This window comes from Chlamydomonas reinhardtii, chromosome 6 (genome assembly GCF_000002595.2).
Source record: "Chlamydomonas reinhardtii strain CC-503 cw92 mt+ chromosome 6, whole genome shotgun sequence".
In the NCBI taxonomy this organism is placed as follows: domain Eukaryota; kingdom Viridiplantae; phylum Chlorophyta; class Chlorophyceae; order Chlamydomonadales; family Chlamydomonadaceae; genus Chlamydomonas; species Chlamydomonas reinhardtii.
Genome location: NC_057009.1, coordinates 1119325 through 1143757, shown reverse-complemented (window position 1 = coordinate 1143757; position 24433 = coordinate 1119325). Strand labels below are relative to the sequence as shown.

General features: G+C 64.2%; 4 protein-coding genes across 4 annotated transcripts; all 4 read right to left on the bottom strand.

Moving 5' to 3' along the window:
• Nucleotides 1–169: 169 nt before the first annotated feature.
• Nucleotides 170–8312, bottom strand: CHLRE_06g257050v5 (uncharacterized protein). The gene is made up of 5 exons (XM_043062720.1): nucleotides 8085–8312; nucleotides 7879–7970; nucleotides 6665–7640; nucleotides 6055–6492; nucleotides 170–5852 (listed from the first exon to the last, which is right to left on the bottom strand). The coding sequence occupies exons 3-5, from the start codon at nucleotides 7625–7627 to the stop codon at nucleotides 2160–2162; spliced, it is 5094 nt and encodes a 1697-aa protein (XP_042923426.1). The 5' UTR covers nucleotides 7628–7640; nucleotides 7879–7970; nucleotides 8085–8312; the 3' UTR covers nucleotides 170–2159.
• Nucleotides 8313–8460: 148 nt separating this feature from the next.
• Nucleotides 8461–12632, bottom strand: CHLRE_06g257000v5 (uncharacterized protein). Its single transcript, XM_001696566.2, has 8 exons — nucleotides 12229–12632; nucleotides 11713–12127; nucleotides 10998–11162; nucleotides 10634–10725; nucleotides 10242–10383; nucleotides 9909–10040; nucleotides 9493–9666; nucleotides 8461–9309 (listed from the first exon to the last, which is right to left on the bottom strand). The coding sequence occupies exons 1-8, from the start codon at nucleotides 12369–12371 to the stop codon at nucleotides 9169–9171; spliced, it is 1404 nt and encodes a 467-aa protein (XP_001696618.1). The 5' UTR covers nucleotides 12372–12632; the 3' UTR covers nucleotides 8461–9168.
• A 2278-nt stretch (nucleotides 12633–14910) lies between these two features.
• Nucleotides 14911–16412, bottom strand: CHLRE_06g256950v5 (uncharacterized protein). Its single transcript, XM_043062719.1, has 3 exons — nucleotides 16319–16412; nucleotides 16087–16213; nucleotides 14911–15748 (listed from the first exon to the last, which is right to left on the bottom strand). The coding sequence occupies exons 1-3, from the start codon at nucleotides 16373–16375 to the stop codon at nucleotides 15684–15686; spliced, it is 249 nt and encodes an 82-aa protein (XP_042923425.1). The 5' UTR covers nucleotides 16376–16412; the 3' UTR covers nucleotides 14911–15683.
• Nucleotides 16413–21120: 4708 nt separating this feature from the next.
• CHLRE_06g256900v5 (uncharacterized protein) lies at nucleotides 21121–24392 on the bottom strand. The gene is made up of 5 exons (XM_043062718.1): nucleotides 23745–24392; nucleotides 23108–23143; nucleotides 22828–22998; nucleotides 22361–22487; nucleotides 21121–21869 (listed from the first exon to the last, which is right to left on the bottom strand). The coding sequence occupies exons 1-5, from the start codon at nucleotides 23916–23918 to the stop codon at nucleotides 21784–21786; spliced, it is 594 nt and encodes a 197-aa protein (XP_042923424.1). The 5' UTR covers nucleotides 23919–24392; the 3' UTR covers nucleotides 21121–21783.
• Nucleotides 24393–24433: the final 41 nt, after the last annotated feature.

Below are 24433 nucleotides of genomic sequence, written 5' to 3'. Positions count from 1 at the left end.
CCGGATGCAGTGACCATTCGTCCTGTGCAGCCGTTCACAGCTGTGTAGCCGCAGCCGGCGGCGGTGGGTCAGGCTGCTTCTCCGACAGGCACCAGCCCAGCCTGGCCCAGCACGAGACCCAGGCGCCCTCCTTCGAGGCTCTGCCATTTTGCTGCATGTCGGCGGCACGTCTCAGCCACAATTACATTTCACCATCTGGCCAGCGCGCTCATAGCTCTTTATCCAGAGCTGCATCGGGCCCTCTCGCACGCCGTGTGGGTTGGCCAGCGGCCGCGTTCCCTGCAGTAACGGTAGCCCGGCTCCCGCTCTTACGCTCGCTCTCGCGCACCATCCTGTTACACTCACTCCTTCAGGGTGCCAGCCCGCCATGCGTGCAAACTTGCACGCCACTGTGCAAGCTGGCGTCCCGCCCCCTCTCATTCGCGCGCACGCCCTACCCACGTGGATAAGCGGCGGTGGCCGCAATATCCAAGGGTTGCGGAGGCGCCGCACGGGCAGGCGGTCACTCACATGCAGCATCAAATACCCTGTCGGCTCTAGTATGGACGCGTGCCTTGGCGTCCTCACAAACGTACACCACTCTCCCGTGAACCAACGAAATGCAGCACTACTCTCTTATGTCTCTCGCATGACAAAGGCCCTGGAAGCGCGATAAAAAGCGCTCTCCTCTCAATGGAAAAGTGGGCTGCGCCCACGCCACTGTCTGATGCCGAAGGCACCGAAACTACCTCATCTCCCGGACACAACCAGGGTCGGTTTGTACTTTGTGCAGGCACCGCCCGCTGTGTCTAGCCGCGTCCCGCTGTCAATCACAAGCACAGCAGGCACAGGGCAACCATATACACCTCGACTTTCGCGACCTGCTTCCCGCCGTCCTATGCGCAACCACCGCCGTTACTCAAGCTGACCAATTATACACTCGGGCGCGATTCACGCGCATGGAGAAGTACACCCGACCCGCCCAACACATTATCGTCTCTTTCACTAGCAAGAGTTCATTCCCAAATTCTTCGACCTTGCAGGCGCTCTTGGCCCCCCTGTACTTCCTTGCGCATCCACATCCGAGCCCACACACGACTGGAGAGGGTGGGCCACCCTGCCTGCTCCACACACCTGCCATACCGGCCCACCCAATCTGGCAGGTGCTGACACGCCGACGGCTTCATGCGATGCATCGCGTCACGACCCACGTGACAACTGACTGCAACCCAGCGTACTGCAGCCCGGCCCGCCGCCAACACCGCTCGCATCCGGCGATTGGCAGTCTACGCGCGTGCACACTTGCTCAGGCCCGCCATGCCACTCTGTGCGCACACATACAGAAACGCAGCAAACGGCCCGGCAATCCCCGCCCACCTACTTTTACGTGCGCGCACGGGTGGATGCTTATGCACTGACGTGGCATTTTGGGGCCGCATGAGTCGCTCACAGGTCTCCACGGCCTCATTGACACATTTATTGGCATGCCGGCAAGTGCGCGCGAAAGCGGTGCTCCATCGCGCGCGTGCTCCAGGCACAGTCAAAGCTGCCTTCATACTGGGGGCCTCATGCGCATTGGGAAAGATACCCAGGCACGGGCATTGCCCTGCAGAAATGTCCCACGCACGCCCAGGCATGTACGGTACACACGCATTCTGCACGTCATTGCAAGACACCTTGGACTTGGCCGGAGCACGAGTTGGCGATAGCGAGGCGCACACCCTGTATGAAATCCCTGGCCGCCCAGCAATTCGGTCTTGTTTGCACGTGGCATGCCGCGGGTGCTAGCCACAGCGCGAAGGTGCGGGCTAATTTGCACACCGCCCATCTGAATCAAGACTTGGGCTCATTAACACGGCTTTTCAGCCGGGCGATGACGTTGTTCGGCCTCAGACTGTGGAGGGGCTCAGCCCATTTTCCCGTGACCGGGGAACACTTGTCAGCCTGTGCCTGTGCCTGTCGCTGCCTTCTACCACAGTGGCAGTATCTGGAACTATAACCCCTCCCGCCGACATGTACATGGATGCATAGAGGTATCAGATCAAGCTGTAAATATTATGGCACTCACACGCACCGTCACACACGTACGACAACGTGTGCTCATCACAAGAGCTCACTCATGTACGGCATGCGAGCCTTGCCTAAAGCTAAGCGCTCTACCGCTCGCGTGCCCCGTCGCCTCAGGCGCTGCCAGGCAGCTTCTCCTCCTCCTCTCCTCCTCCGCCTCCTCCCCCCTCCGCGCCCTGCCGGGGCGGCTCGCGCGCGACCTGCAGCAGCAGCTGCTCCCACCGCGCCGCGGGCCCGCCCCAGGACACGTCCGCCGCCATCGCCCGCTGCCGCAGTGCCGTGTAGTTGGCGCCGCTGCCGCCCTCATACAGCACCTGCGCCGCCTGCACCGCGCGCACCAGCGACCGCACCGCCTCGCGCTTGGCGAAGCTGTCGTCCGCCGAGCCCACCGGCCGGTCCATCACCAGCCCCAGCTTGCCCGGAGGCGGCTGCGGCGGCGGCTGCAGCCCACTGGACCCGCTGCCACTGCCTCCGATGCTGCCGCTGCCGCTGCCGCTGGGCGCACCGGCGCTGCTGGCACCGCTGGTGTCAGCGCCGCTGGCGCTGCCGCCGCCAACGTCGGCACCGGGCGCGGTGATGGCGTCCAGCAGGCCGCCGGTGGGCGCCACGATGGGCAGCGTGCCGTAGCGCAGCGCCGCCAGCGCCACCAGGCCGCACGGCTCCCAGCGGCTGGGCACCAGCAGGAAGTCCGCGCCCGCCAGCAGCAGGTGCGCCAGCGGCTCGTCCAGGCCCACCACACCCACCGCGCGGCGCGGGTAGGCGCGGCCCAGAGCCGTCAGCCCGTCCGCCAGCCACTGCTGCCCGGCGCCGGTGTCGGGCGCGGCGCCCAGCATGGCCAGCTGCATGGGTCGGCTGCCGGGCAGGGCGCGCGGTAGCGAGGCCGCGGAGAAGGAGGAGCCGGCAGCCGCGGCGCTGAAGGCGGCGGGGGCGGTGCGCGGCGGCGGCGCCGGCCGCGGCGTGTCGCCCAGCCCAAGCGCCTTGCGCATACGCGTGGGCAGCCGCCAGGCCAGCCGCGCCGCCTGCTCGCGCTGCCGCTGCATTTCCGCCGCGGCCTCGGCGGCCTCCGCCGCCTCCGCCGCGGCGCGGCGCGCCGCCGCCACGTCCGCCGCCAGGGAGCGGTTGACTGCTCCCGCCTCCAGCGGCTGCCCCATGAGGTCGGTCAGCGCCGCCAGCACCACGTCCACGCCCTTCTGCACCTCCAGCCGCCCCACGAACGCAAACAGCGGCGCCGCCGGGTCCTGCTCCAGCCCCAGGACCGCCTGCAGCTCTGCCTTGGCGGCCGCCTTGCCCACCGCCACACTGGCAGCGTCGAAGCGGATGCGCGGCGACAGCAGCGGGTCCGTGGCGGGGTCCCACACCGCCTCCGAGTCCAGGCCGTTCATCACGCCCTCCAAGCCGCGCTCCGACAGGATGCGCAGGAGCTCATCCGCGCCGCGCGCCGGCACGCCCGGAGGCAGCGGCGGCGCCGACGGCGCCGGCGCGGGTGCAGGCGTGGGCACGGTGGTGGCGCCCGGCGGCAGGGCCTCGGTAGAGGGTGGTGGTGGAGCGGGCGGGGTGGTGAGCTCGCGGGCGTAGCCGGGGCTCACGGTCACCAGCTTGTCGCTGGCCAGCAGCGCGGCGCGCAGCCAGGACAGCGGGCCACCGCCGCCATCGGTGGTAGGAGTCGGCGCCGGTGACGGCGGTGGGGCCGGTGCTGGGGCCGGGCTCGGTGCTGGGCTCGGTGCTGGGCCCGGGGTCGGGGTGCTGGTGGTGCTGCTGGAGCTCGAGCTGGCGGGCGGTGGAGGCGGCGGGGGCACGGCGCCGCGGGTGCCGGGCCGCACGGGCGGTGCGGGCCGGGCTCGGGCCGGCCTGGGTGCCGTACCTGCAGCGCGGGGCCCGTCACCCACGGAGCTGGTTGGTCTGGGGCTGGGGCTGGGGCGAGGACCTCCCGACGGGCCCCGCGTCGGTTGTGGCAAGCCGCCAGCACCGCCGCTCCCCTCATCCCCGTCGCTGTCCACCTCCTTCTCCTCCATGCCCTGGCGCTGCTCCTCCTCCTGCTCCTGCTCCTGGCTCAGCTCCAGATGGCCTTCCACAGCGGTGCGTGCTGCGCTGCCCTCCCCAGTACCCTTGGTCGCCTCCACTTCCACCTCCGTCGCCTCGACATCCGCCACCTTGGCCTCGTCCGCCTCGCCCACCTCTCCCACCACGGCTGACGGCGGCGCCTCAGCCTCTGCCTTGGCCACGCCTCCGCTGCCGCCCAGAAGCATCTGCTGCAGCGCGATCAGCGGCAGGCCGAGGCGGTAGAAGGAGTCCGCGTCGAAGAGGCCCTGGAAAGCGAAGTTGTGCACGGTGAACACGACCTTGGCCCCCGACAGGCGGCCCGCCACGAAGCGCCGGAAGGACTTGAGCGTGCCACGCAGCCGCTGCTGCTCGGCCTCATCAGCGGCAGACGCCGCTGCCGCGGCGGCGTTGGCCGCGGCAGCTGCGGCCGCAGCCGATTCCGCGGTGTTGTCTTCCCGCAGAAGGCGCTGCAGCTGCTCTGGCTTCAGCACCTGCTGCACCGGCGGCTGGCCCCGGGCCGCGCCGGCTACGGCACCCGCGGCTGCCGCAGCCTCGGCCATCTCCGTGAGCGCCTTTGAATCGTTGTTTGCGAGCGCTGCAGCCGCCTGCATCGCTGCTGCGGCAGCCGCTGCGGACGCGGCCCGCGCCGCCGCGGCGGAGGGCGCCAGGAGCTGCCCCGTGGGCGCTCCGGCTGTTGCCGCGTCGGCCGTGTCCTCGCCGACATCCTCGTCGCCAGGGAGACCCAGCCCCGCTGCCTGCACCTGCAGCGACACCAGCAGCTGCAGCAACAGCCCCTCCTGCCGCCGCCGCTCCGCCTCCACCGCCGCCTCTGACAGCGCCAGGTCGGTGGACATGGACGCGCCAGAGTCGGCGGCAACCGAAGCCGAGGCGTTGTTGATTGAGCCCTGTCGCTGCTGCTGCTGCTCCTGCACATCAGACGCTGCTAACAGCTGCATCTGTGGCTGTGGTGGAGACGCCGGCTGCCGCTGCTGCTGCGGTTCCCAGCGCGGCTCCTGCCAGGGGTCTGGCGGGGGGGCGGCAGGCGGTGGCGGAGGTGGGGGCGCAGTCTGCTGCGCAGTGGGCGGCTGTTGCCATCCCTGATCACTCCAGGCGGCATCGCCGTCGCCATCGGGGCCCACGTGGCTGCCGCCGTCATCACCACCTTCCCAAGGCCCACCTCCTCCAGCCTCCTGCCGCTGCTGCTCCTGGTGCCAGCTGCCCACCTCCTCGTCCGAGTCAGCCCCTGACTCCGGCGGGCTCAACATGACCGTTGCGATCCGGGCCGGTGACGGCGCCGCCTGCAGCTGCGCTTCCGCTGTCCACGGCGGAGGCGCTGCCGCAGCCTCCTCAACAACGCCACCACTGCTGCTGTCGCCGCTCTTGTGCGGAAGACCAGTGCTGGGTGGGGCGCCAGGACGTGGCGCGCCGCCGCCGCTGCCCAGCGCAACGACACCCTCGGCGTCCGCCGCTGCGGCCGCGGCCATGGCAGCAGCCGCCTCGGCGCCGGCAGTAGCAGCAGCGTCGGCCGACAAGGCCGCCGCCGCCCGGGCGGCCCGTGCTACTGCCGCCGCGACTTGCTCATCATCTGCGCCACCTGCTATGAGCGGCGCCGCCGCTTCCTCAACCGCTGCAGCCGCCGCCTCGGCCTCAGCCTCCGCCACCGCCTCGGCCTGAGCTGCCTGCTCGTCTGGTGACGACGGCGCAAACGCGGCGGGCGAGTCCGCCTCGCCCACTCCTTGCGGCCGTCTCAACGCCTCAAGCCGCGACTGCAACACACGACGAGATGGGCCGCGAGCACGTGAGGTGTGTGCGCCCACCAGACCCTTACACCCGCACCCACATAGCACGACACCCACATGCCCACGCTGTTGCCGTTCCTTCCCCGTACCGTACCCTCCAGCGCTACCCGGCATCCGGCCCCGCCTGTCCCTCCCCGTGCAGCTATGCCATCAGTCAGCCCCGCCTCACCTTGACCATGGCGCCCCAGTACAGCGCCGAGGCAGCCACCTCCCGGTACGCCTGCAGCCACAGCGGCAGCAGCGCCGTGGGCCAGTCGTTGCCCACAAACACCAGCTGCTGTGTCCGCTGCCGCAGCTGGTGCTGCCGCCACTGCGCCGTCGCGGCCGTCGCGGCGGCAGCCGCCCGCTGCGCGGCAGCACCTGCGCCTGCGCCGCGTCCGCCGCCGCCGGGGCTGGGGGCGCGGCTGCTGCCGGCCGAGGGCGAGCCGGAGGGGCTGCGAGTGCGCTGCCGCAGCTCCAGCGCTTCCCGCAGCCGCTCCGAGCCGCCAGGCTCCATGGCAATCGCGGGCTGCGCACGGCCGTTGCTCAGCACGAAAGGCAGGGCCTGGCGCGGGAGTGCACTGCCCTCTGCGCCGTCCTCCTCGTCCGCCCATGCCGCCAGGTCGTCCTGCGAGGAGCCACATTGCAGCAGCTCAGGCCCCAGGACCAGCAAGGTCCAAGGCCCCTGGGCACAAGCCCCCACCCGGCAACGGCACCTCGTGTCTACAGAGCCCCTGCCCACAACCCCAACCCCGCCCCCAATCCCACAGCGCAACCGTTCCCACACCCGCAGCGCTCACCCGCAGCTGCTGCGGCATGCCCTCCGGCCCGTCCAGCCACAGCAGCACCGGCGCCGCCAGCGCCGCCTGGCACAGCACGCTGTTGCGCGCCTGCAGGTCCGCGCCGCCCAGGCGGCCCTCGGAGTACGTGTACACGCCCACACTGGGGTCCGCGCCCGGCGGCGGCAGCGCCCCCAGTGCCGACATCACCGCGTCCCGCCCCCTGCCGCCGCCGCCGCCGCCACTGCCTGGCGGCGGCCCCTGCCCGCCGCCGCCGGCCCGGAAGACGGGGTGGTCCACAAACACCCGCAGCACGCCACGCTCCTGGCAGGCATACAGCCGCGCGTAGGTCACGCGTGTCGGCTGCGCCGCCTCCGCGGCGCGTGCCGCAGCCTTGGCCGCCGCCGCGACCGTAGTCACCGCCTGCTGTGCTCGCGCTACGATGTCTCCTGCTCCTTGCCCGCCTGGTCTTGCCCCTACTCCACCCGGGCGCCCTGATCCCTGCGGCCCGGCCGCCTGGCCTCCACTCGCTGCGCCCTCCCCGCCTGCTCCTCGCCGCCCCAACGCGCCCCTGCTCCTGCTCCCGCCGTCCGCAGCCTCGTCTGGCGGTCGCCCCGGATCGCGCAAGCGTCTGCTCGAGCTGTTGCCTCCTCCAGTGCCCCCGCCCCCTCGCTCGGCAGGCAGCCTAAGCCAGGGCGGCCCGCCGCGCGCGCTTGGGCCCGTCCCGCCGCCTGCCTCCGCCGCTGCCTGCCGGCCCCCTGGCTCCATCGGCTCCGTGACTACCTCCTCCGGCTGCTGCGGCTCCTGTTGCTGTGGCGGCTGCAGCTCTGGTGGTAGCGCGGGGTCGTTGAGCAGCGCGTGCATCGGGTCCGGGAGGGGCGGAGGAGGGGGCGGCGGCAGCAGTTCTGCCGCCACCTCCACCGGCGCTAGCAGCCCCGTGTCGAACACGCCCGGGTAGTCCGCGTAGCGAGGACTCACGGTCATGACCTGGTGGCCCCTGCATACCGGTGAATGAGAAGGCGCGATCCAAGGATTCGGTCAACAGGTCAGGTCCTGCCAAGCAGCCGTCGACGCGGCCGTCCAACGACTCGACCCCCCCCCGCTCCCAGCCTCGACGACACGCATACTGCGGTCGCCGCGGCCTTAGGACCGCCCGAATTTGTTGCAGCATGTAATTTAGCCTCAAAGGCACTTATTTTGAACCGCGGATGCCACGCAGAGCGCAGCTCGCGTACCTCAGCGCGAGCGCTGCTGGCAGGGCGGCGACGACGTCGCCCAGGCCCCCCGTTTTTGACCATGGAGCAACTTCCGTGCTCACGAAGACCACCTGCATTTAGGCGCGACGCTTAAAACACCCTCTAGTGTTCGTTTTAGCGACCATCACACGCGGAATCCCCTAACCCCCACATCAGAATACATAATTGGGGCTTCTTCCACTCACTTGAAGCTTGTCATCCTTGTTCGCTCCACATGAGCAAGCACGGCTTGAGCGCTGCGGCCGGGGGTGTGCCGCTGCCCGAACGGCAGGGAGGGAAGAAGAGGCCGGGGTACCTGTCCCCCAAACGATCATCACCGTTTACGTGTCTGCGTCAGCGGCTGTCCCAGCAGCCGACGCCGCAGCGCACGACCGTCCATCCTGTTTTGCTAACCTTGCCTCCGTTCTTACATCAACTAGCTAACATATAAGCAGTGATAATAGTTATCATGTGCGGTTGCGGCAATTTCTGTTATCAGCGCGGCTGAGACGAGTACCAGGGCGCTATCATCTAGCTCGCTTTTGAGCATCCAAGCATTCCTTTCGTGCGCTCTTCGTGTGTATACTCTATATTGCTTGTGCCTGTCAGAGGCAAGGGTATTTGACGCGAAGCGTTCAACAATCAACATGCCGAAGAATACTCGAGGACTACTGTGCATAGATAGCACTCCCGCATGTGCGCCACCGCATTTAAACTCAACGACGGAGCACCCAGTATCCTGCTACTCGCCGAGCGTTGCGTCGCGCTCCGTATTTAACGGCTACACCAAAAGGCGGGCGGCGTGCCGCTGGCCTGCCGCCACCCGCCTTACGCAACGGTTCCCCAAGCATAAGTCCGGACAGTCCGCGATACGACATCAAGCCTCATGCAGCCATGGCCTGAACGCCTGTTTATGTCAGTTCCGAGCAAGCGTGTAGCGGCCATCACACTACGTCGCCCCCAATGCAGTCAGGCCTCCCCATAGAAGCACACCGATAAGCCCCACGCCCCACACCCCGCCCTCCGTTATCTTCCCAGACTGAGCAATCAAGTTCTCCTTTCAGACACTCCACGGCTGCCGCCTCCTGCCAGGAGATGCTCCTGTCTCCTCATGTTATCATGTACATCGCCGACACCGTCCTTGGCACACATCGCTGCTTGCACACCCTCACTTCATCCCGCCATCCCGCCTCCCCTGCCGCCTCTGCCTACCATTCCCTCCTGTCAAGGCCCTCTTGCTGCCCCTGCTGCAGCTCCTGCTGAGCACCCGAGCACTTGTACCGCGTCTCTCTACCGCCTGGCCGCCGCCTGCGCCGCCTTGCGCTGCTCCACACGCAGCTTGCCCACGGCGGACTGGATGTCGTCGAGGATGGCGCCAGCGTCGAAAAACTTCTTCTGGGCCGCAGCCCAGCCGCCCAGCTCCTTGTCCACCTGCACGCGTAAACGAGAACGTGCAAGACGGGGCTGGTCATGGGTTAAGTGGGTTGATGCTGGATGGGCCGGGCTGCTGAGGGCAAGGACGCGGGGTGGTTCGTTGCATACTATCCAGCTGCTCCAGCCAGCACCCCGTGCACACCACGCCCTGTCCAGGGATCCCATGAGGCCACGACCCACCTGCCACAGGTTTGCGGGCGGCAGTCCGGTCTGCTGCGCCGCCACCTCCTTGCAGGTGCGCGGGTTCACGCGGAAGCCCAGCCGCGCGAACTCGTGCTGCGCCGCGGGCGTGAACAGGAAACGGCAGAACTCGGACGCCGCCTCGCGCACCTCGGGGCCGCGGGCATCCACCACCTGGGCCGGGAGGCGGGGGAGGCGGGAGGCAGCGGCAGGGGGATTTTCAGGCACGACCCGACTCAACGACGGAGGTGGGGATTGCCGGGCAGGGGTAACGGTATTGAGCGAGGTGGAGAAAGGCGGAGTGGGGGAGGACACGGGTAAAGCTGGCGAGTGGGCAGGAAGGCTGTTCGACACTTCGCGCACGTAGCACCTCCAACCTCAGCCCGCCCCCCAGTTGCTACCCCCGCCGTGCCCACCTTGTCCACCAGCGCCAGCGGGCACTCGATGCGGATGTTGTAGGAGGGCACCAGGTACGGCAGCGCCTTGTCGCCGTACACCTCGTTGGTCAGGATCACCTCGTTCTCGTACGTCAACAGCACGTCGCCCACCTGGGCGTGTGCACATGTGCATGGCCGTGTGAGAGAGCACATGAGTAGGTGTACGAATGCGGTGTGTGCAGCGCAAACACACATGCACGGTAGCCAAGGCACGCGCTGTCACACATCTCAAGTTGGATGGCACAGAAAGTGATACGGCTGTGCGATGGCGAACACATGCAACTTGTGTGTTACACCCCCGTGCAGCCCTACCTTCTGCTTATAGAACACGTCCGACGCCTCGCGCGCATCACGCGGCTGCACCACCACGTTCTCGAACACGCGCTGCACATACGCCAGCGCGGCGGCGTTGCCCTTCTTCATCTTGGCGCCCCACAGGGCCAGGAAGATCCACCTGCGCGGCAGCGGTCGAGGAGGGGTGGAGGGATGAGATGGTGTCCATGTGTGGAGGCCTGGGCCGTTTCCTCTTGTACTTGCTGGTGCCGCCCGCGCTGGCGCACGTCGTCTTAAGCTCACTGCATCCCCAAACAGGCCCTTGTCGCCGAATTGCATGCTAGCGCACTTGGGGTTGGTGCCCGTGGCCCTCGGCCTGTGCCCGGCCTTAAGTATGAACACGTGTGCACACGCACAAACGGCTCCCGCACCTGGCCACTCCGGCGGTCTTGGGGTTGGCCAGCACCACCTCCACACCCGCCCGCGTGAGGTCCTCCCAGGTGCGGATGTTCTTGGGGTTGCCCTGCAAGGTCATCAAGCGCCACGAGCAGGTGAGCTCAGCAGGGGCAAGGAGCGCCTCTAACGTTTGCCTCGAGGCAGAGACGTGCACACGCCCGGACCAACCACACCGCCGCCCGCACACACCAATGACACCCAGCACGCCTTCCTCCCGACCCCAGCAGTCCCCTTCCGACATCTCCCACACCTCCCACACCGCCACTTAGTCCCAGGCCCACATCCCCAAACCCCGCCCCCGCCCCCCACTCCCACTCCCATGCAAGCCCTCGGCCGCACCTGGCGCACCACGAACGCCACGGTGGTCTCGCACACCACGCTGGCTGCCGGGTAGGCGCTGCGCCAGTCGGGCCGGATCAGCCCCGCCGACACGATCTTGTCCAGGTCCAGAGGCAGCGCCAGGGCCACGATGTCGGCGGGCAGGCCATCGATCACGGCGCGGGCCTGCGGATGGAGGAGGAGGAGGAGGAGGGGCAGCCGCAGGTAAGGTGAGGTGAGGATGGGGGAAGACGGGACTTGAGAAGAGCGCAATGGGAGGGCGAATGCGGCGTCAGACCACCACCACTAGCAGCGGCAGCCCAGCAGCAGGTGTGGGCCTGAGCCCTGCCCTACCCCGCTGTCGCGGTCAGCTGCTGCATCAGCTGCTGCATCAGCTGCTGCGACTCGAGCCCGAGCCCGTGGGCTTCCCTACTCAGCTGCTGTTCAAGTCAAGTGAGACCCGCCACCCATGCCGGCATGAACGCACATGAGCAGAGCCGTTGCCGAACAGCTTGGGCACTGTTAGTGCTCGCAACCCAGCCTCTAGCCACCCCAGCCTTCCCACTGCGGCACATGGCGTTCATATGTGTGCGGCCCCACCCGCTCCCACCCGCCATCATCCTCAAGCCCCCGCCCGTCCCCGCCCCGCCCAGCCCCACAGCCACACACCAGCCCCAAACTAGCCCAACCCCACAGCCCCACGCCCGCCCCACCCCAGACACCCCCATCCACACACCTGCACGCCACTGGCGGCGAAGGTGAGGCGGAAGCGCACATCCACGCCCTTCGTGCGCTCGTACCACTCCCGGAACGCGCGCGTCACACGCACGTACGCCAGCTTGGTCACCGCGAACGACGCCAGCGTCAGCACAACCTCCGGCGGCTGAGCCGCGACGTCCGCGAGCGGCTGCGGCCCCGCAGCTTCGCCGCCATCGCCGTCGCCGTTGCCGCCGGGAGGCGGAGGCGGCAGGGCTGGCAGCAGCGTGGCCGCGGTGATGAGGTGTGATTGGAGCGACCGCGACTGCGACTGCTGCTGGTCCTGGCGCTGCGCTTGCTGGTGCTGCGAGCGCTGGGGGTCGCCTTGCTGGCTTGCTTGCCCGCTGCTGGAGGGCGTCAACGACGCCGCATGGGGGCTGGGAGCACCGGCAGGCCTGAGCGCAGGTCGAGGGTGCAGGAGCGGGGAGGTCAGGCCAAACGGGCGTGGCGGGCCGACCCGGCAACCTTCTCCCACTTGCCATTACGCGCTACTTACCTGTCATGATTAGCGGCAGGTCCACCAGTCCTATCGCTTGTTAGAACGGGTGCGTGACCGGCCGCGTGCGCAGGCGGCCTCGCTGCACTCGCCGGCTCCAGAATCCCCCGCGCGACGCCTAAGCTGGGAGCCAAGAACGACATTACTTATACGCTGCCCTGGTGGCAATGCGCTGTCGATCAGCGATGCGAGCGTAAGAAGCACTTCTGAGTCTGCAAGGAAGTGTCTTGGTAAGTAGCTCTATATCTCCTTGCAACGGTAATTATCTCGTTGGGTTTGCACAATTGCACGCAAAGCCACTATGTGCACTTGGCGTGCACCATGCCTTTTGATGTGAGGCGCGCAAAGCAAAGTGAATGAAACAACGAACGTATGTAATGGTCGGGCTTGCAGCCATGTGTTAGCCAGTTACGCATGCCGATTTGGGTTTGGCGTGCGGTTGCACAAGGCTCGACGAGGCCATCAGGCCCCATGCACACGCGAGGCCCGTGCAGCGGCCCCCCAGCATATCCCCGGTGCGTCCGCTGACGCCCCCCTAGCTGCCACGGCCGTGCCCCTTGACACGTGCTACGTCACTGCAACCAGGAACCTTGGAAGTCCCTGCCAGCCTGCATGCACGCAAGCAGTACACTGCAGTACATACAAAGAGCGCACAACATCTCGGGCACCGTCGGGCACGCGTTCCTGGCAGCTATTAATCGCGTGCTTGCACGCTATTACGGTGGCCGACATTGTACAAGCATTGCAACACACGCCTGTGTATCCTGCGCCGTGGGCCCGTGGCCGTGCGCCCCGCCGGCCCGCCCGTTGCCGTCCGGAACCCTAGCCCTACCTAGCCCGCCCACACCCATATCGTTTCATGGCCGTATGGGAGCTGTTGAGTGTTGACGTTGCATGGCAGAATGCAGGTTCAGTCAAAAGCCGTAGAACGTATCGGCCGAGTGTGTGCACGTGTGTCGCATATGAATGCGGATGTTATAGAGGGGACAGTCCCAGCACCCGAAGACACCGAGCCATCACATGCTATCAGGGCCCAACTTGACTCCACCAACCCCGACTTTGCTGCAAACCCTCCCGCGGACAAAGTCTGTGTGACTCCGCGCACAGTGAGTCCCAGCCAAGCCTCAACCCGCCAGAGCCCCACCGCTGTGCCTCAACGCCACAAGCCTAGGCACAGAAGTGCCGGGAAACGTCTAGGCCGCAGGACACACGTACAGCGCACGCACTAACCAGGGCGCAAGCGTCCAGGTACTAGAACGGCCACCCACACGTGCATCCTGCCCACACACAAAGCCAACAACCACGCACAACCGCTCACGGCGAGGGAGGCGGGGAATCAGCGTCATACGGCAAGCGCAAAACCATGCCTTCACCAACAGCCCGACAGATGAAAGGATGCGCAGACGGCACAGTGTCCCAACCCTTTGGCCTGATACCCAAAGTCACAAACGTCTGGAGACGACCCCAGAAATCAGCTACGACGGCAAGTCCAATGCTCAGCACCCGGGCCGACGGCAGCTTCGCTCGCGCCGCCAGCCCGGCCATAACCATACGCTGCCGACCAAAGTCCAGGGCAGACATAGCAGCGAGACACACCACGCCCCACACAGGTGGCGCAAGCCCCGCAGGCGGGCGCACTAACCACAACTCCTCACGAGAGAAGGCACTTCGAGCATCCTCCGGCATGAAACCCATAGCCATTCCCATGTTTTCCCGCAGGGACAGCGCCACAGTGCAGTCTCAAAACCAGTGACGCCGGTCCCCATCCTGCATGTCAACCCCACACGCCCAACACGGGTCAACAGCAACGCCTCGCGCCCGGTCGCTAGCATGCCGTGGAAACGCCCAGCAAGCGTTGGCGGCGACACGCCACAGTGCTTCCTTATGATGATTCTCCCATTTCAGCGACCACAAGCGGGCCAAGGTGCACACGAAGGCCCCCGCCGCCAGGGCAGCCCCCACCCCCGACACACCCGCATCGCACACATACTGCAAATGCTTAGCCTTCAGGGCGGCTAACTGTGGAGCCATTTGTAGCACGGTCCCCGCCTTCACCGTGTAGGCAGTGAGCAGGATGGGCGGCCCCCCGCACTGCAACCAGCCAAGCCCCCGCACCACCTGCTGCACTGACTCCGCCGTAGCACTACCGATGTCGGCCGCCGGGAGCGGCAGCGCGGCGGCAAGCCCCCGAGCCAGCTGGGCGGCACACGCGGCGGCAGCCCAGCCAGCGGGGAGAAGGACCACCGCCGCCGCAAACCGGTCGGCCGCCTCTTGGGGCGACGCCGGCCCCGGCAGGGGCGACGGCAGGCGCGTCCGCGTACTCCAGTGCAGCACCCGCCGCCATACAGCAGTCACATACATTTCCGCACGCTTCACCAAACCGGGAGCCCTCCGCCCAAGGGCGTGACAATGCCTGCCGCAGTTCATTCAGGCCGTCATGCGCTGCAACCAGCTGGCCCACACACGCCAGTCCCGGCAGAGCGAACAAATCCGCGAAAGCCACTTCCCACGTGCGGCCGTCGCATATGGTGCGGGTACCGGTGCTGGTGGCATGTGAGATGGCTGGCTGGGTGCAGGTGTGCGCGCGCAAGACGATGGCACTTTCTGGACCGAGCGAGTTGGTGAATGCCTTGTGTTGGGTGAGTGAGGACAAAGGAAGTGTGCCCCCAGAGTGCCACGGGGTCTCACTGGAAGTTAACCCGCTGTTTGCTGGGGAATGTCTATTGTGGCCACATGATTGTCATCAGTTCCAACCCGTTACCATCCAACACGCCACATTAGGGCAACTTGCGGTTTGTGCGTTGTGTGGCACTGCACGCTTGTGGGCGGAACGCCCGCCAAGATGAGACACGATGAGAGGCACGGCCGATGGCGCCGAGTTAAGCCATCACCACGCCCAGTGTTCCGGCCACTGGTAATAGATCTACTGTTACGACCCCTGTTCGAGACAGGGCTGGGCCCTAACTTATGCCTCTTACGAGTCTTCTAGTGAATACGCGGTCACCCAAGTCTCATCCGTTGGACATCTCCAACCCCTTGCCAGTCTCTACAGTGAGTTATGTCCGGGGTGGGCTAGGTACTGCTACAACGCTAGTTGCCGTGCTCCAATCCATCCCTCCAGTACGTAGTGACACGCCACACATGCACGGTCATCGGGTCATCGGGTCATGGCCAGCCAGGATGCAGCTCCGAGCATGCAGTGCTAACGGTCTCAGCACGCACAAACCAGGAACCAACAGATTGCATTGGTTACAAGAGGGACCTGCTGACGCAGTTCACGAGCCAGTCACCAACAGTCCGGCCGCAGAATCACGCCACGCGCTAAATACGCTCTCCATTCGCACAGTGATTTCAACTACCAGGTCAAGTGCTCAACGCCAACTGCCGCACCTTCCACGCTGCCGCACATTGGTCCCGCAATCCCGCCAGGCACCTTTGCACCCGCAAACTGCGTTTTACTCCTGCTTTGGTGTCTTTGGTGTCTTTGGCGTCTTCTCCAGCGGCTCCAGGTAGAGCCTGCCTGTAGCGTACACGAGAATGTGGGTTCCCAGGGAGCAGCAGGGATTAGCGGTATGGCGCATGGGAGGGAGGTACGCGTGGGAGGTACGGTACTGCACGGTTAAGGGAGCAGATGCACAGCATGTGAAGCAATGTAACAATGCCAAGGAAAGGCGCTGAGGCGCGCTGTGAGTGCCCTTGTGGCTGCAACCTCAGACCACTACGGTACATGGCAAGTCCACACGCCGCCTGCTCTGCACATGTACCGTATCCCCGTACCAATCCAGCAAGGAACCTGTAGAACCTGTATGGTAGCAGACGCATACCGTACTGCAGTAACTGCACGGCGAGCCCACTTACCCACGATGCCGGCGCGGGCGAACTTGCCCACCTTGAGCTTCTTCCCCGCCAGCCAGGCACAGATGGACACCGGCCTGTTGTCAGCCGGCACCGCCTCCAGCCCCGACCCAGGCACGACCTTCAGGCTCTGTGTTACATCACGCAATCATCAGCCCAGCTGCCCGCCACAAGAAGAGCTCAAAGGCCTTGCTCCCGGCAAGCTCAATAAGCTAGGCCCTTCCCATCAACCAACCGAGTGGCTACTACACAACATGCCCGCAGACAGATACGGTATACTCCCCTGCCACATGGCTACCGTAGCGGCACGCTCCATTCTGGGCGTGCGACTTCCATGGGCAAGCCGCAAGCATTCGTGTTTAGTGCGGACCCGTTTACGCCCCGCCCCCGCCCTGACTAGCCAACCTCATGACCTGGGTTCTGAGCGTGCGGTGGAGGGGAAACACGCGAACTTAGGGAGCTGAACTCACCGTGTGCCACTTCTTGTTCTTGGAGCCGCAGTGCTTCTCCCATGCAGAGAAGGTCATGGGCACGCGTTGGGCGAAGTCGGGCTGCTTCTCCTCACACTCGGCACAGCAGCACACCACGCGCACGTTCTTTGGCTGCGTCAACCACCTGTCTCGCCGCAAGGCCCCGGGACCCGACGGCATACCGAACGAGCTACTCCAGACAATACCCACCAGCCTACAAACAGCCATACACCAACTCATGACTCTCATGTGGGTGAAAGCGCAAATCCCTACACACTGGACACAGTCCGACACCGTCCTCCTACCCAAAAAAGGAGACCCCCTGCTGATACAGAATAAGCGGCCCATCGCGCTGGCGAACACCCTCTACAAGCTGTATACCTCCCTCATCACTGTGAACGCCGCCCTGTTTAGCGAACAAGCCCACATCTTCACGGAGTCACAAGAAGGCTTTCTCAGAGGCCGCAATACCGAACGGCAAGTCCAAAACCTGCTCCACGCCATAGAAGACGCCGCCACCACCGGACGCGACCTCTTCCTACTGTACATTGACTTCACCTCCGCATTCAACACGATAGACCACGACAAACTGCTCATCGTCATGCACGACCTAGGCTACCCCACCGATCTGATTGAGGTGGTACGGGACCTATACGGCAAAGCCGCCACCAGCGTGCGCACTGAACACGGCACCACACCCCCCATCCCTATCCAACGCGGCACGGTACAGGGCGATGTCCTATCACCGCTACTGTTCATCATCTTTATCGAACCGTTACTCCGGTGGCTCCATGTTGGCGGGCGCGGATACCACTACGGATGCCTCACCAAAGCCGAAAACGATAAACACAACCTCAGCTCAGGCGCCTTCGCCGACGACCTGGTCACAGCCACAACCCAAATCTCCAATCTACGAATCCAAGTTGAAAAAATAGAGAAATATGCAACATGGGGCGGCCTCAAAGTCAACGTCTCCAAATGCCAACTGCAAGGCATACTCCACGGCCGCGCCCGCGCCGACCCCACCCTCGGTGGTCCCCGCAGCAAACCCCACCAAGCAGCGCTCACCAGAATGCTCGAAGGCCAAATACGCATAGATGGCACCGCTATCCCATACAAGCCCCCACATGAATCCTACAAATACCTCGGCATCCATATCGCCCCTACCCTAGACTGGAGTGCACAAGTGCAGTACATCCGGGAAAAAATAAAGAAGCGAGGGCAACGCATCGCCACATCACTCGCCACACCGGACCAGAAACTCCGAATGATACAATACACCATCCACCCAGCAGTGGCCTACAGCCTACCATTCATGCCGTACAGCACACACGACGTGGCCAGCCTCGACGCGCTCATTGCAAGCACTGCAAAAATGTGCTACGGCCTGAAACGTGGCTTCCCCACCCGCGCTATCCTACAACCCACCAACACCCTTGGCCTGGGCGTAGGTAGCATCCGCGAGCTATATGTCCGCCGCGCAGGCAAGGCCCTCGTCCAGGCCCTCAACGATGGGGGCAGGCTGGGTGCCGTCACCCGCGCCATGCTTCACCTGCAACACAGTGTGGCACAGAGAGTGCCCGCAGATCAACTCCACACGCAATGCCGCTTCTACACCAACCTACGACAACTCTCGCTGATCAAAGACGCGGGGCTGGAGCTAACCCAACAGGGCAACACATACCACACCACGCTCCACGGCCTATCGGCCCTCCTTACACGCACCGCGCCGCCAGGCACCGACGCGGAACAGGCCCTACCCTTCCGACTGATTCAACCCCTCCTTGAACTCACCAGCGACTTCCGTGAGCTCCTCAACCCGGACCGCACCTGCGTCATCGACACCAACAGTTTAAAAAACAAGTTCCCGCGGGCCCACAGGCGGCACAGGATAGCCCTCAACCGCCTTACTCTCGCACTCCACGCTGAAACCCGAGCCCGAGCCAAAACCCACAACAGCACCGCTCCCCTTACCTCTGTCCAACGCACTCTCCCGGACGGGCACACCTTCACCGGTCTTCACACGACCCACACCGCACCTGCCGCCGTCGACTGGGGCACACTTAACCGCTTCCTCCGCCAGCGCGCCCCCGCCGCCGAACCGACCGCCAATACCGGAGAAAATGCCGCGGCCGCCACCACAGCTGCCACCACCGCCACCGCCGCCACCGCCGCCACGGCACACCACGATGGCGAAAACCAGACACCTGCACAAACACGCCGGCCGGGCACACAGCAACGTAAGCGGGCCTGCATCAAGATGGTCAGGGAGCCCGAAGGACGGGGAGCCCCGCCAGCCGACGCACCAAAAGCTTTCGACTGGGATCCAGCGCTCGACCCACTTACAGACGCACACTGCGCAGACCTGCTCGATATCGCCCCCAGCCTCATCGGCCGATCCAAGCCCCCCAACCCCGAAGCGCACCTCAGACGCCTACTCCTCGGCCCCACGCCCCCAACCACGTTCACACACCGACACAAGCTCAGCCAGGAGGAACAAGACGCTTACCTGGCCGCCACGTCCGACACCTGGAAGCACTTCAGCGAAACCTACCGCACCAAAGCCCTCACCACCACCAACACCCTGTATGGACACCAGGAGCGTGTGCAGCACGTAATAGCCCGCACCACCAGCAAAGGTTCGCCGTACTACCGAGTCCAGTGGGAACCCACTGTCATCACCCCCGGCTCCCTCACCCTCTACGCCCGGAATCGCTACCGCCCCAAACCCGGCGGCCTTACCTGGCTCCTTACCCCGGGCAACGAACCTCGCGTCCTTGTGGAATGGGAAGACCTGGAAGAACCCGCCGCTACCCTGGAGGCACAAGACAACAAACAAGAACTCCTGGACGCCCTGCACGCCCGCCTTGCTGTCCCCCTGGCCCCCCGCCCCCCGGCCCCCGCTAGTGACACGCACCTAAACCCTGACCAGCGACAGGGCCGCTGGACAGACGCCAGCAATGACACAGCACGAGGGCAGCGCACTCTGCGCCACTACGTAGATATCAACGTTGAGCCCTGCAACCCTAGTCGAGACATCTACCCCACACAAACATACACCACCCAGCTCGGTATCCTCCCCGACCCTGGCTCCACGGCACACAGCACTCACCTGGCGCATGTGTACGACCCCCGCGGACGGTGCATGGGCACCATCAGCGCAGAGCGGCTCAACCTCCTCTGGCAACGCTACCAGCATGCACAAACAACCTGGCCCGAAGCGCACGCCAAATACGACCAGGGCAGAGGCTTTGCGGCGGCCATCGCCCGCCTGCTCCTCCGATACAAACCCGGGGGCGGCTCCAAATCCCACCCTGTCACTGAAAAAGGAGAACGCATTCTGTGCGACGGATTGACACAAACCCTGCACACGGCAATAGGCAGCACAACAGAGCTCTTCGCATCACCCCTTAACGTCTCGGAAGCCGCCACCACCTACTACACACTGTACGAAGAAGACATGCTCTTTGGGGCCAACTATGACGCGTACTCCCAGCCATGGGATGGAATTGCTGTCGCCTACCCCGAACCCAACACCGAAGACGGAGCACACGCGGTCCGATGGGCACTGGCATGGGCCGAACACACCGAAACCCTGACAAACACCCGCAACCCGCCAACCACTGCCACGCTGATCATCCTCCCCACCCAACGCAACGCGCCATACACACGATACCTCGCCCACCCCAGAGTCACACTCCTTGGCAGCATTTCCGCCACAGCAACACACGCCCTCCTCGGCCAGATCCACAACGACGCAGGCATCACCTTAAAACATGACCTGGTGCTGGTCAGCAATACACCCGGAGCCCGACTTGCCCAGTCCATACGCGACGCCCTAGGCACGTCTCTATACCTCTCAGGCATGCCCGTCGAACCGCAGCCCCAACTCACCTGGGCCCACACACGGTGGGTGACCAAACAGGTCCGCCGAATACACCCCCTCCCGTACCGGCCACGCCAGCCACCCTGGCCCCGTTCGTGGCCACCCAACCCCTACGCCTCAATCCCCGCGAAGGCTTCTACACCGATGGCTCAGTACAGAAAGACGCCCTTGGTCAGCCCAGCGCGTGGGGGGCCGCAGCGATCGATGCCCGCACGTCCCAAACGTATCAGATCGACGTCAACCCTGGACAACACGGCTGCAACACCATAACAAGATGCGAGCTCTCGGCCATACACCAAGTGCTCAAGCTCGACGAAGTGCAAGCGCTCCCCGAAGTCACAGTCTACACCGACTCCGCTGCGTCGTTATTCCTCATCCGCAAAACAATCAACCAGCCCCAACTCCTTACCTTCAGCAAACACAAAGCGCTGCTGGATAACATCCTCGCGCTCCTGAAACGCCGCTCCCACGCCGGCCGTCGGACAAACCTCCTCAAGGTCAAAGCACATTCAGGGATCACGTACAATGAACTCGCAGATCAGGCGGCGGTGAAAACCGCCAAGGGAGAAGAGATGCCCGGGGCCGAGTGGCTGGTCGAGGAGTCCGATAACGACCCGCGTAGTAAATACTACTGGATACGTAAAACTATCAAACCGACTGTGGAAGGGGTGCCACGAGAGAAGAACGAAGGACACTACGCGCATGACCTCAACCGCGGCATCGCCACGCTCGCAGCCCCGCACATCGCCCAAGGCCACACCCGCGAAACCCTCTACACTGGTTTCGTAGCCAACGCCATCCCAGACCTGGATATCAAATCCAGCACCCGAACCCTGAACCTGCAATCAGGCCGACACCGCAAGGCCAAACGCTGCATGGACTACTTATACGGGCAACTGTGGAACAACAAACTCGCAGCCCGCTTCGGCCGCACAGTTACAGGCCGCCGAGCCCCCCGCGCTGGCCCCGATACCCCCGCCCCATGCCCACTCTGCCGCGGACCCGACTCCGGCGGCCACATACTGGGAGGCTGCCACAACCCCCAACTCCGTGCAATGTACATTAAACGACACAACATTGCAGTCCAGGCCATCGCACGAGCCATCTCCCGCGGTGACTGCGGCGGCTGCTACATGGTAATGGACGCCACGTCTAAAGCCGATCTGCCAGACTACGCGGCTGACAACCGCTTGCCGCCATGGCTGCTCCCCGACCAGGAGGGCAAACCAGCAGGACGCCACCTACACTACCGCCCCGACATCCTACTAATTCCTTCCATCTCCCTCGCCGCAGCCCTAAACCCAGACTTTGTCGTGCTGCCCAGCGAACACGACACCATCCACATCATCGAAGCAGGATACACCGCCGACACGAACCACGCCGCCAAGCAACACGAAAAAGCACAACAGCACCAGGCCCTTGCAGCCGACCTGCGGGAAGCGGGATGGAAAGTGCAATACACCCCACAGAGTGCCATCAGCCTCGGGTTTGCAGGTACAATCCACAAAGATCTCCACCCCCTCCTCACCTCCCTGGGCGTCACCTCCCACAAAGCGAGGCAGTGCTGCGACACCCTACACGACCACGCAGTCGCCACCCTCAACCACATAGTCCTGACCCGTCGGCGCCTCGAACGGGGACTGCCAACCGGCAACCCAGAAGGGATGTAGCATCCCGGCGGGGCGCAGGCCTAGCCTGCACGCCCGCCCGCCGCCAAATGCTCGGTAGTGGGGGCGTACAGGAGGTGGGTCGGACCCACCTCCTCATCTCCCCCCACTCCCTTAAACCACACCACTTGCCTACGGCAGGGTGTATCTATTTCTATTTCTATTTCCCGTACCAATCCAGCAAGGAACCTGTAGAACCTGTATGGTAGCAGACGCATACCGTACTGCAGTAACTGCACGGCGAGCCCACTTACCCACGATGCCGGCGCGGGCGAACTTGCCCACCTTGAGCTTCTTCCCCGCCAGCCAGGCACAGATGGACACCGGCCTGTTGTCAGCCGGCACCGCCTCCAGCCCCGACCCAGGCACGACCTTCAGGCTCTGTGTTACATCACGCAATCATCAGCCCAGCTGCCCGCCACAAGAAGAGCTCAAAGGCCTTGCTCCCGGCAAGCTCAATAAGCTAGGCCCTTCCCATCAACCAACCGAGTGGCTACTACACAACATGCCCGCAGACAGATACGGTATACTCCCCTGCCACATGGCTACCGTAGCGGCACGCTCCATTCTGGGCATGCGACTTCCATGGGCAAGCCGCAAGCATTCGTGTTTAGTGCGGACCCGTTTACGCCCCGCCCCCGCCCTGACTAGCCAACCTCATGACCTGGGTTCTGAGCGTGCGGTGGAGGGGAAACACGCGAACTTAGGGAGCTGAACTCACCGTGTGCCACTTCTTGTTCTTGGAGCCGCAGTGCTTCTCCCATGCAGAGAAGGTCATGGGCACGCGTTGGGCGAAGTCGGGCTGCTTCTCCTCACACTCGGCACAGCAGCACACCACGCGCTGTGCCTTCGGATCCAACTCCGCTGTGCGGTCCTCGCAGGTCACCATGAACTGCATGCATACAGCGTTGCGTTGATTGTAGCATCGTGACGGTGCGTACCCGCATTAAGTGCAGCTACAAGTAGAACGGCATCGGGGAGTCACGACCAGAATGCCGCACCTTGGTTGGGAAAAGCTCTTGGAACGTTGGCAGTACCTGCGTGGGATTGTCCAAGGCGCACGGCGCACAGAACACTGTCAGTACAGTAATATTGCAATACTGAGATGCGGCAATTCCAGACTGTCCAGAGACTAGGTCAGGGTACACGACCCGGCTGAGATTCTCTGAGATGCGGGATAACATGGGGATAACATGGTTGTGGCGCGGGTTGGCAACATCTCGCCAAACCGGGTGGACAAAATGCCGGTAAGTGACAAGTTGAAATGGCCAAACTGCTAAATGGTAACGAAGATGAACCAACATTGCGAATTGGAAAAGGCAAGGGAGTTGGATTGGCCGAGGCGGGCGGCCAGTGAAAGGCTCTGTACTGCGTTCGTGCTGCAGCACGCCGTAGTGGTTCCTCCTGCAACCTGTCACCCAATATGCATGCGGCAATGTGGCACGATACCCTCCCTACATGTATGCGCCCCAGCTTCCATCCGAGCATCAGGGCTGACATCCCGACACGGACCACTGGACACGGGAGTCACGTCAAGGGCTGACACTTCCGCACTTTGGTCCTTTCTAATGAGTTTCCAGGATTGTCTTGCTGTCGCTATAGCAGCAAGAGCAGGGGCCTGGCTGATGTGCAACCTACCAAGTTGGAGCCATCATCTAGCGGGCCCGGCGAGGGTGCCGAGTTGCGCGGCGCCGCAGGCCGTGCCACTTGGCGCGCCGCGACGACGCATTGCTGCTTGGACCTTACAATTGCAGACGTCCGTCGAGCCGGGGCAACGCGCGACGATGAAAGGGCTTGCCTCGAGAGCAGCATTCTTTCCCTATATCCTGCTTCGTCAGTATGGTCTGATGCAGAAGTATATAAGCACTTATATTACTCGAAGGAAATTTAGACTGGAACCATCGACGAAGTAGCAGGGGAAAAGTCGCTTCGCAAACCCGATGCGAGTCCAGCCGTCGTGTCGCCGGCGAGACTCGTCATTGCGCTCTTAAAGCTAATAGTATGCTCTCCATAGCTGTCTGATGCGGTCGCTGCGCCTTGCAGAAGAACGCGGAATTGGTTGTCCGGGTGGTTGCGGGTTTGGGACTTTCAAAGTGGCGACAGCGGCTGCTGGCGAGCGAGTCATATTGTCCAAGTGCGCAGACTTTTATGCAGGGACGTATGGAACATCTCCGTCAGGACCACATAACACAGTAAGGCCCAGCAGGCTTCACGATACGGAGGTCGGCGTGACGGTGCCCGCAGCCCTGTGCGCGGCAGTGTAGGTGGCGGGTCCAGTTGTACAACCTGAGCCCACACCTTTTGGACTTGCACGAGTGCTGTGTTGG

Excerpts from the sequence above, each read along its gene's own strand:
- CHLRE_06g257050v5 (XM_043062720.1), bottom strand. The coding sequence starts at position 7,627 with ATGACCGTGAGTCCTCGCTACGCGGACTACCCGGGCGTGTTCGACACG. Across the intron at positions 6,493-6,664 it reads GCATGCCGCAGCAGCTGCGG|GACGACCTGGCGGCATGGGC; the intron begins GTGAGCGCTGCG and ends GGCTCCTCGCAG. Across the intron at positions 5,853-6,054 it reads ACTGGGGCGCCATGGTCAAG|TCGCGGCTTGAGGCGTTGAG; the intron begins GTGAGGCGGGGC and ends CGTGTGTTGCAG.
- CHLRE_06g257000v5 (XM_001696566.2), bottom strand. The coding sequence starts at position 12,371 with ATGTCGTTCTTGGCTCCCAGCTTAGGCGTCGCGCGGGGGATTCTGGAG. Across the intron at positions 10,041-10,241 it reads ACGTGTTCTATAAGCAGAAG|GTGGGCGACGTGCTGTTGAC; the intron begins GTAGGGCTGCAC and ends GCACACGCCCAG. Across the intron at positions 9,310-9,492 it reads CGCCCGCAAACCTGTGGCAG|GTGGACAAGGAGCTGGGCGG; the intron begins GTGGGTCGTGGC and ends TTACGCGTGCAG.
- CHLRE_06g256950v5 (XM_043062719.1), bottom strand. The coding sequence starts at position 16,375 with ATGTGGCAGGGGAGTATACCGTATCTGTCTGCGGGCATGTTGTGTAGT. Across the intron at positions 16,214-16,318 it reads TGTTGTGTAGTAGCCACTCG|AGCCTGAAGGTCGTGCCTGG; the intron begins GTTGGTTGATGG and ends GATGTAACACAG. Across the intron at positions 15,749-16,086 it reads CGCCCGCGCCGGCATCGTGG|GCAGGCTCTACCTGGAGCCG; the intron begins GTAAGTGGGCTC and ends TGTACGCTACAG.
- CHLRE_06g256900v5 (XM_043062718.1), bottom strand. The coding sequence starts at position 23,918 with ATGCTGCTCTCGAGGCAAGCCCTTTCATCGTCGCGCGTTGCCCCGGCT. Across the intron at positions 22,999-23,107 it reads AAGAGCTTTTCCCAACCAAG|TTCATGGTGACCTGCGAGGA; the intron begins GTGCGGCATTCT and ends GTATGCATGCAG. Across the intron at positions 22,488-22,827 it reads AGAACAAGAAGTGGCACACG|AGCCTGAAGGTCGTGCCTGG; the intron begins GTGAGTTCAGCT and ends GATGTAACACAG.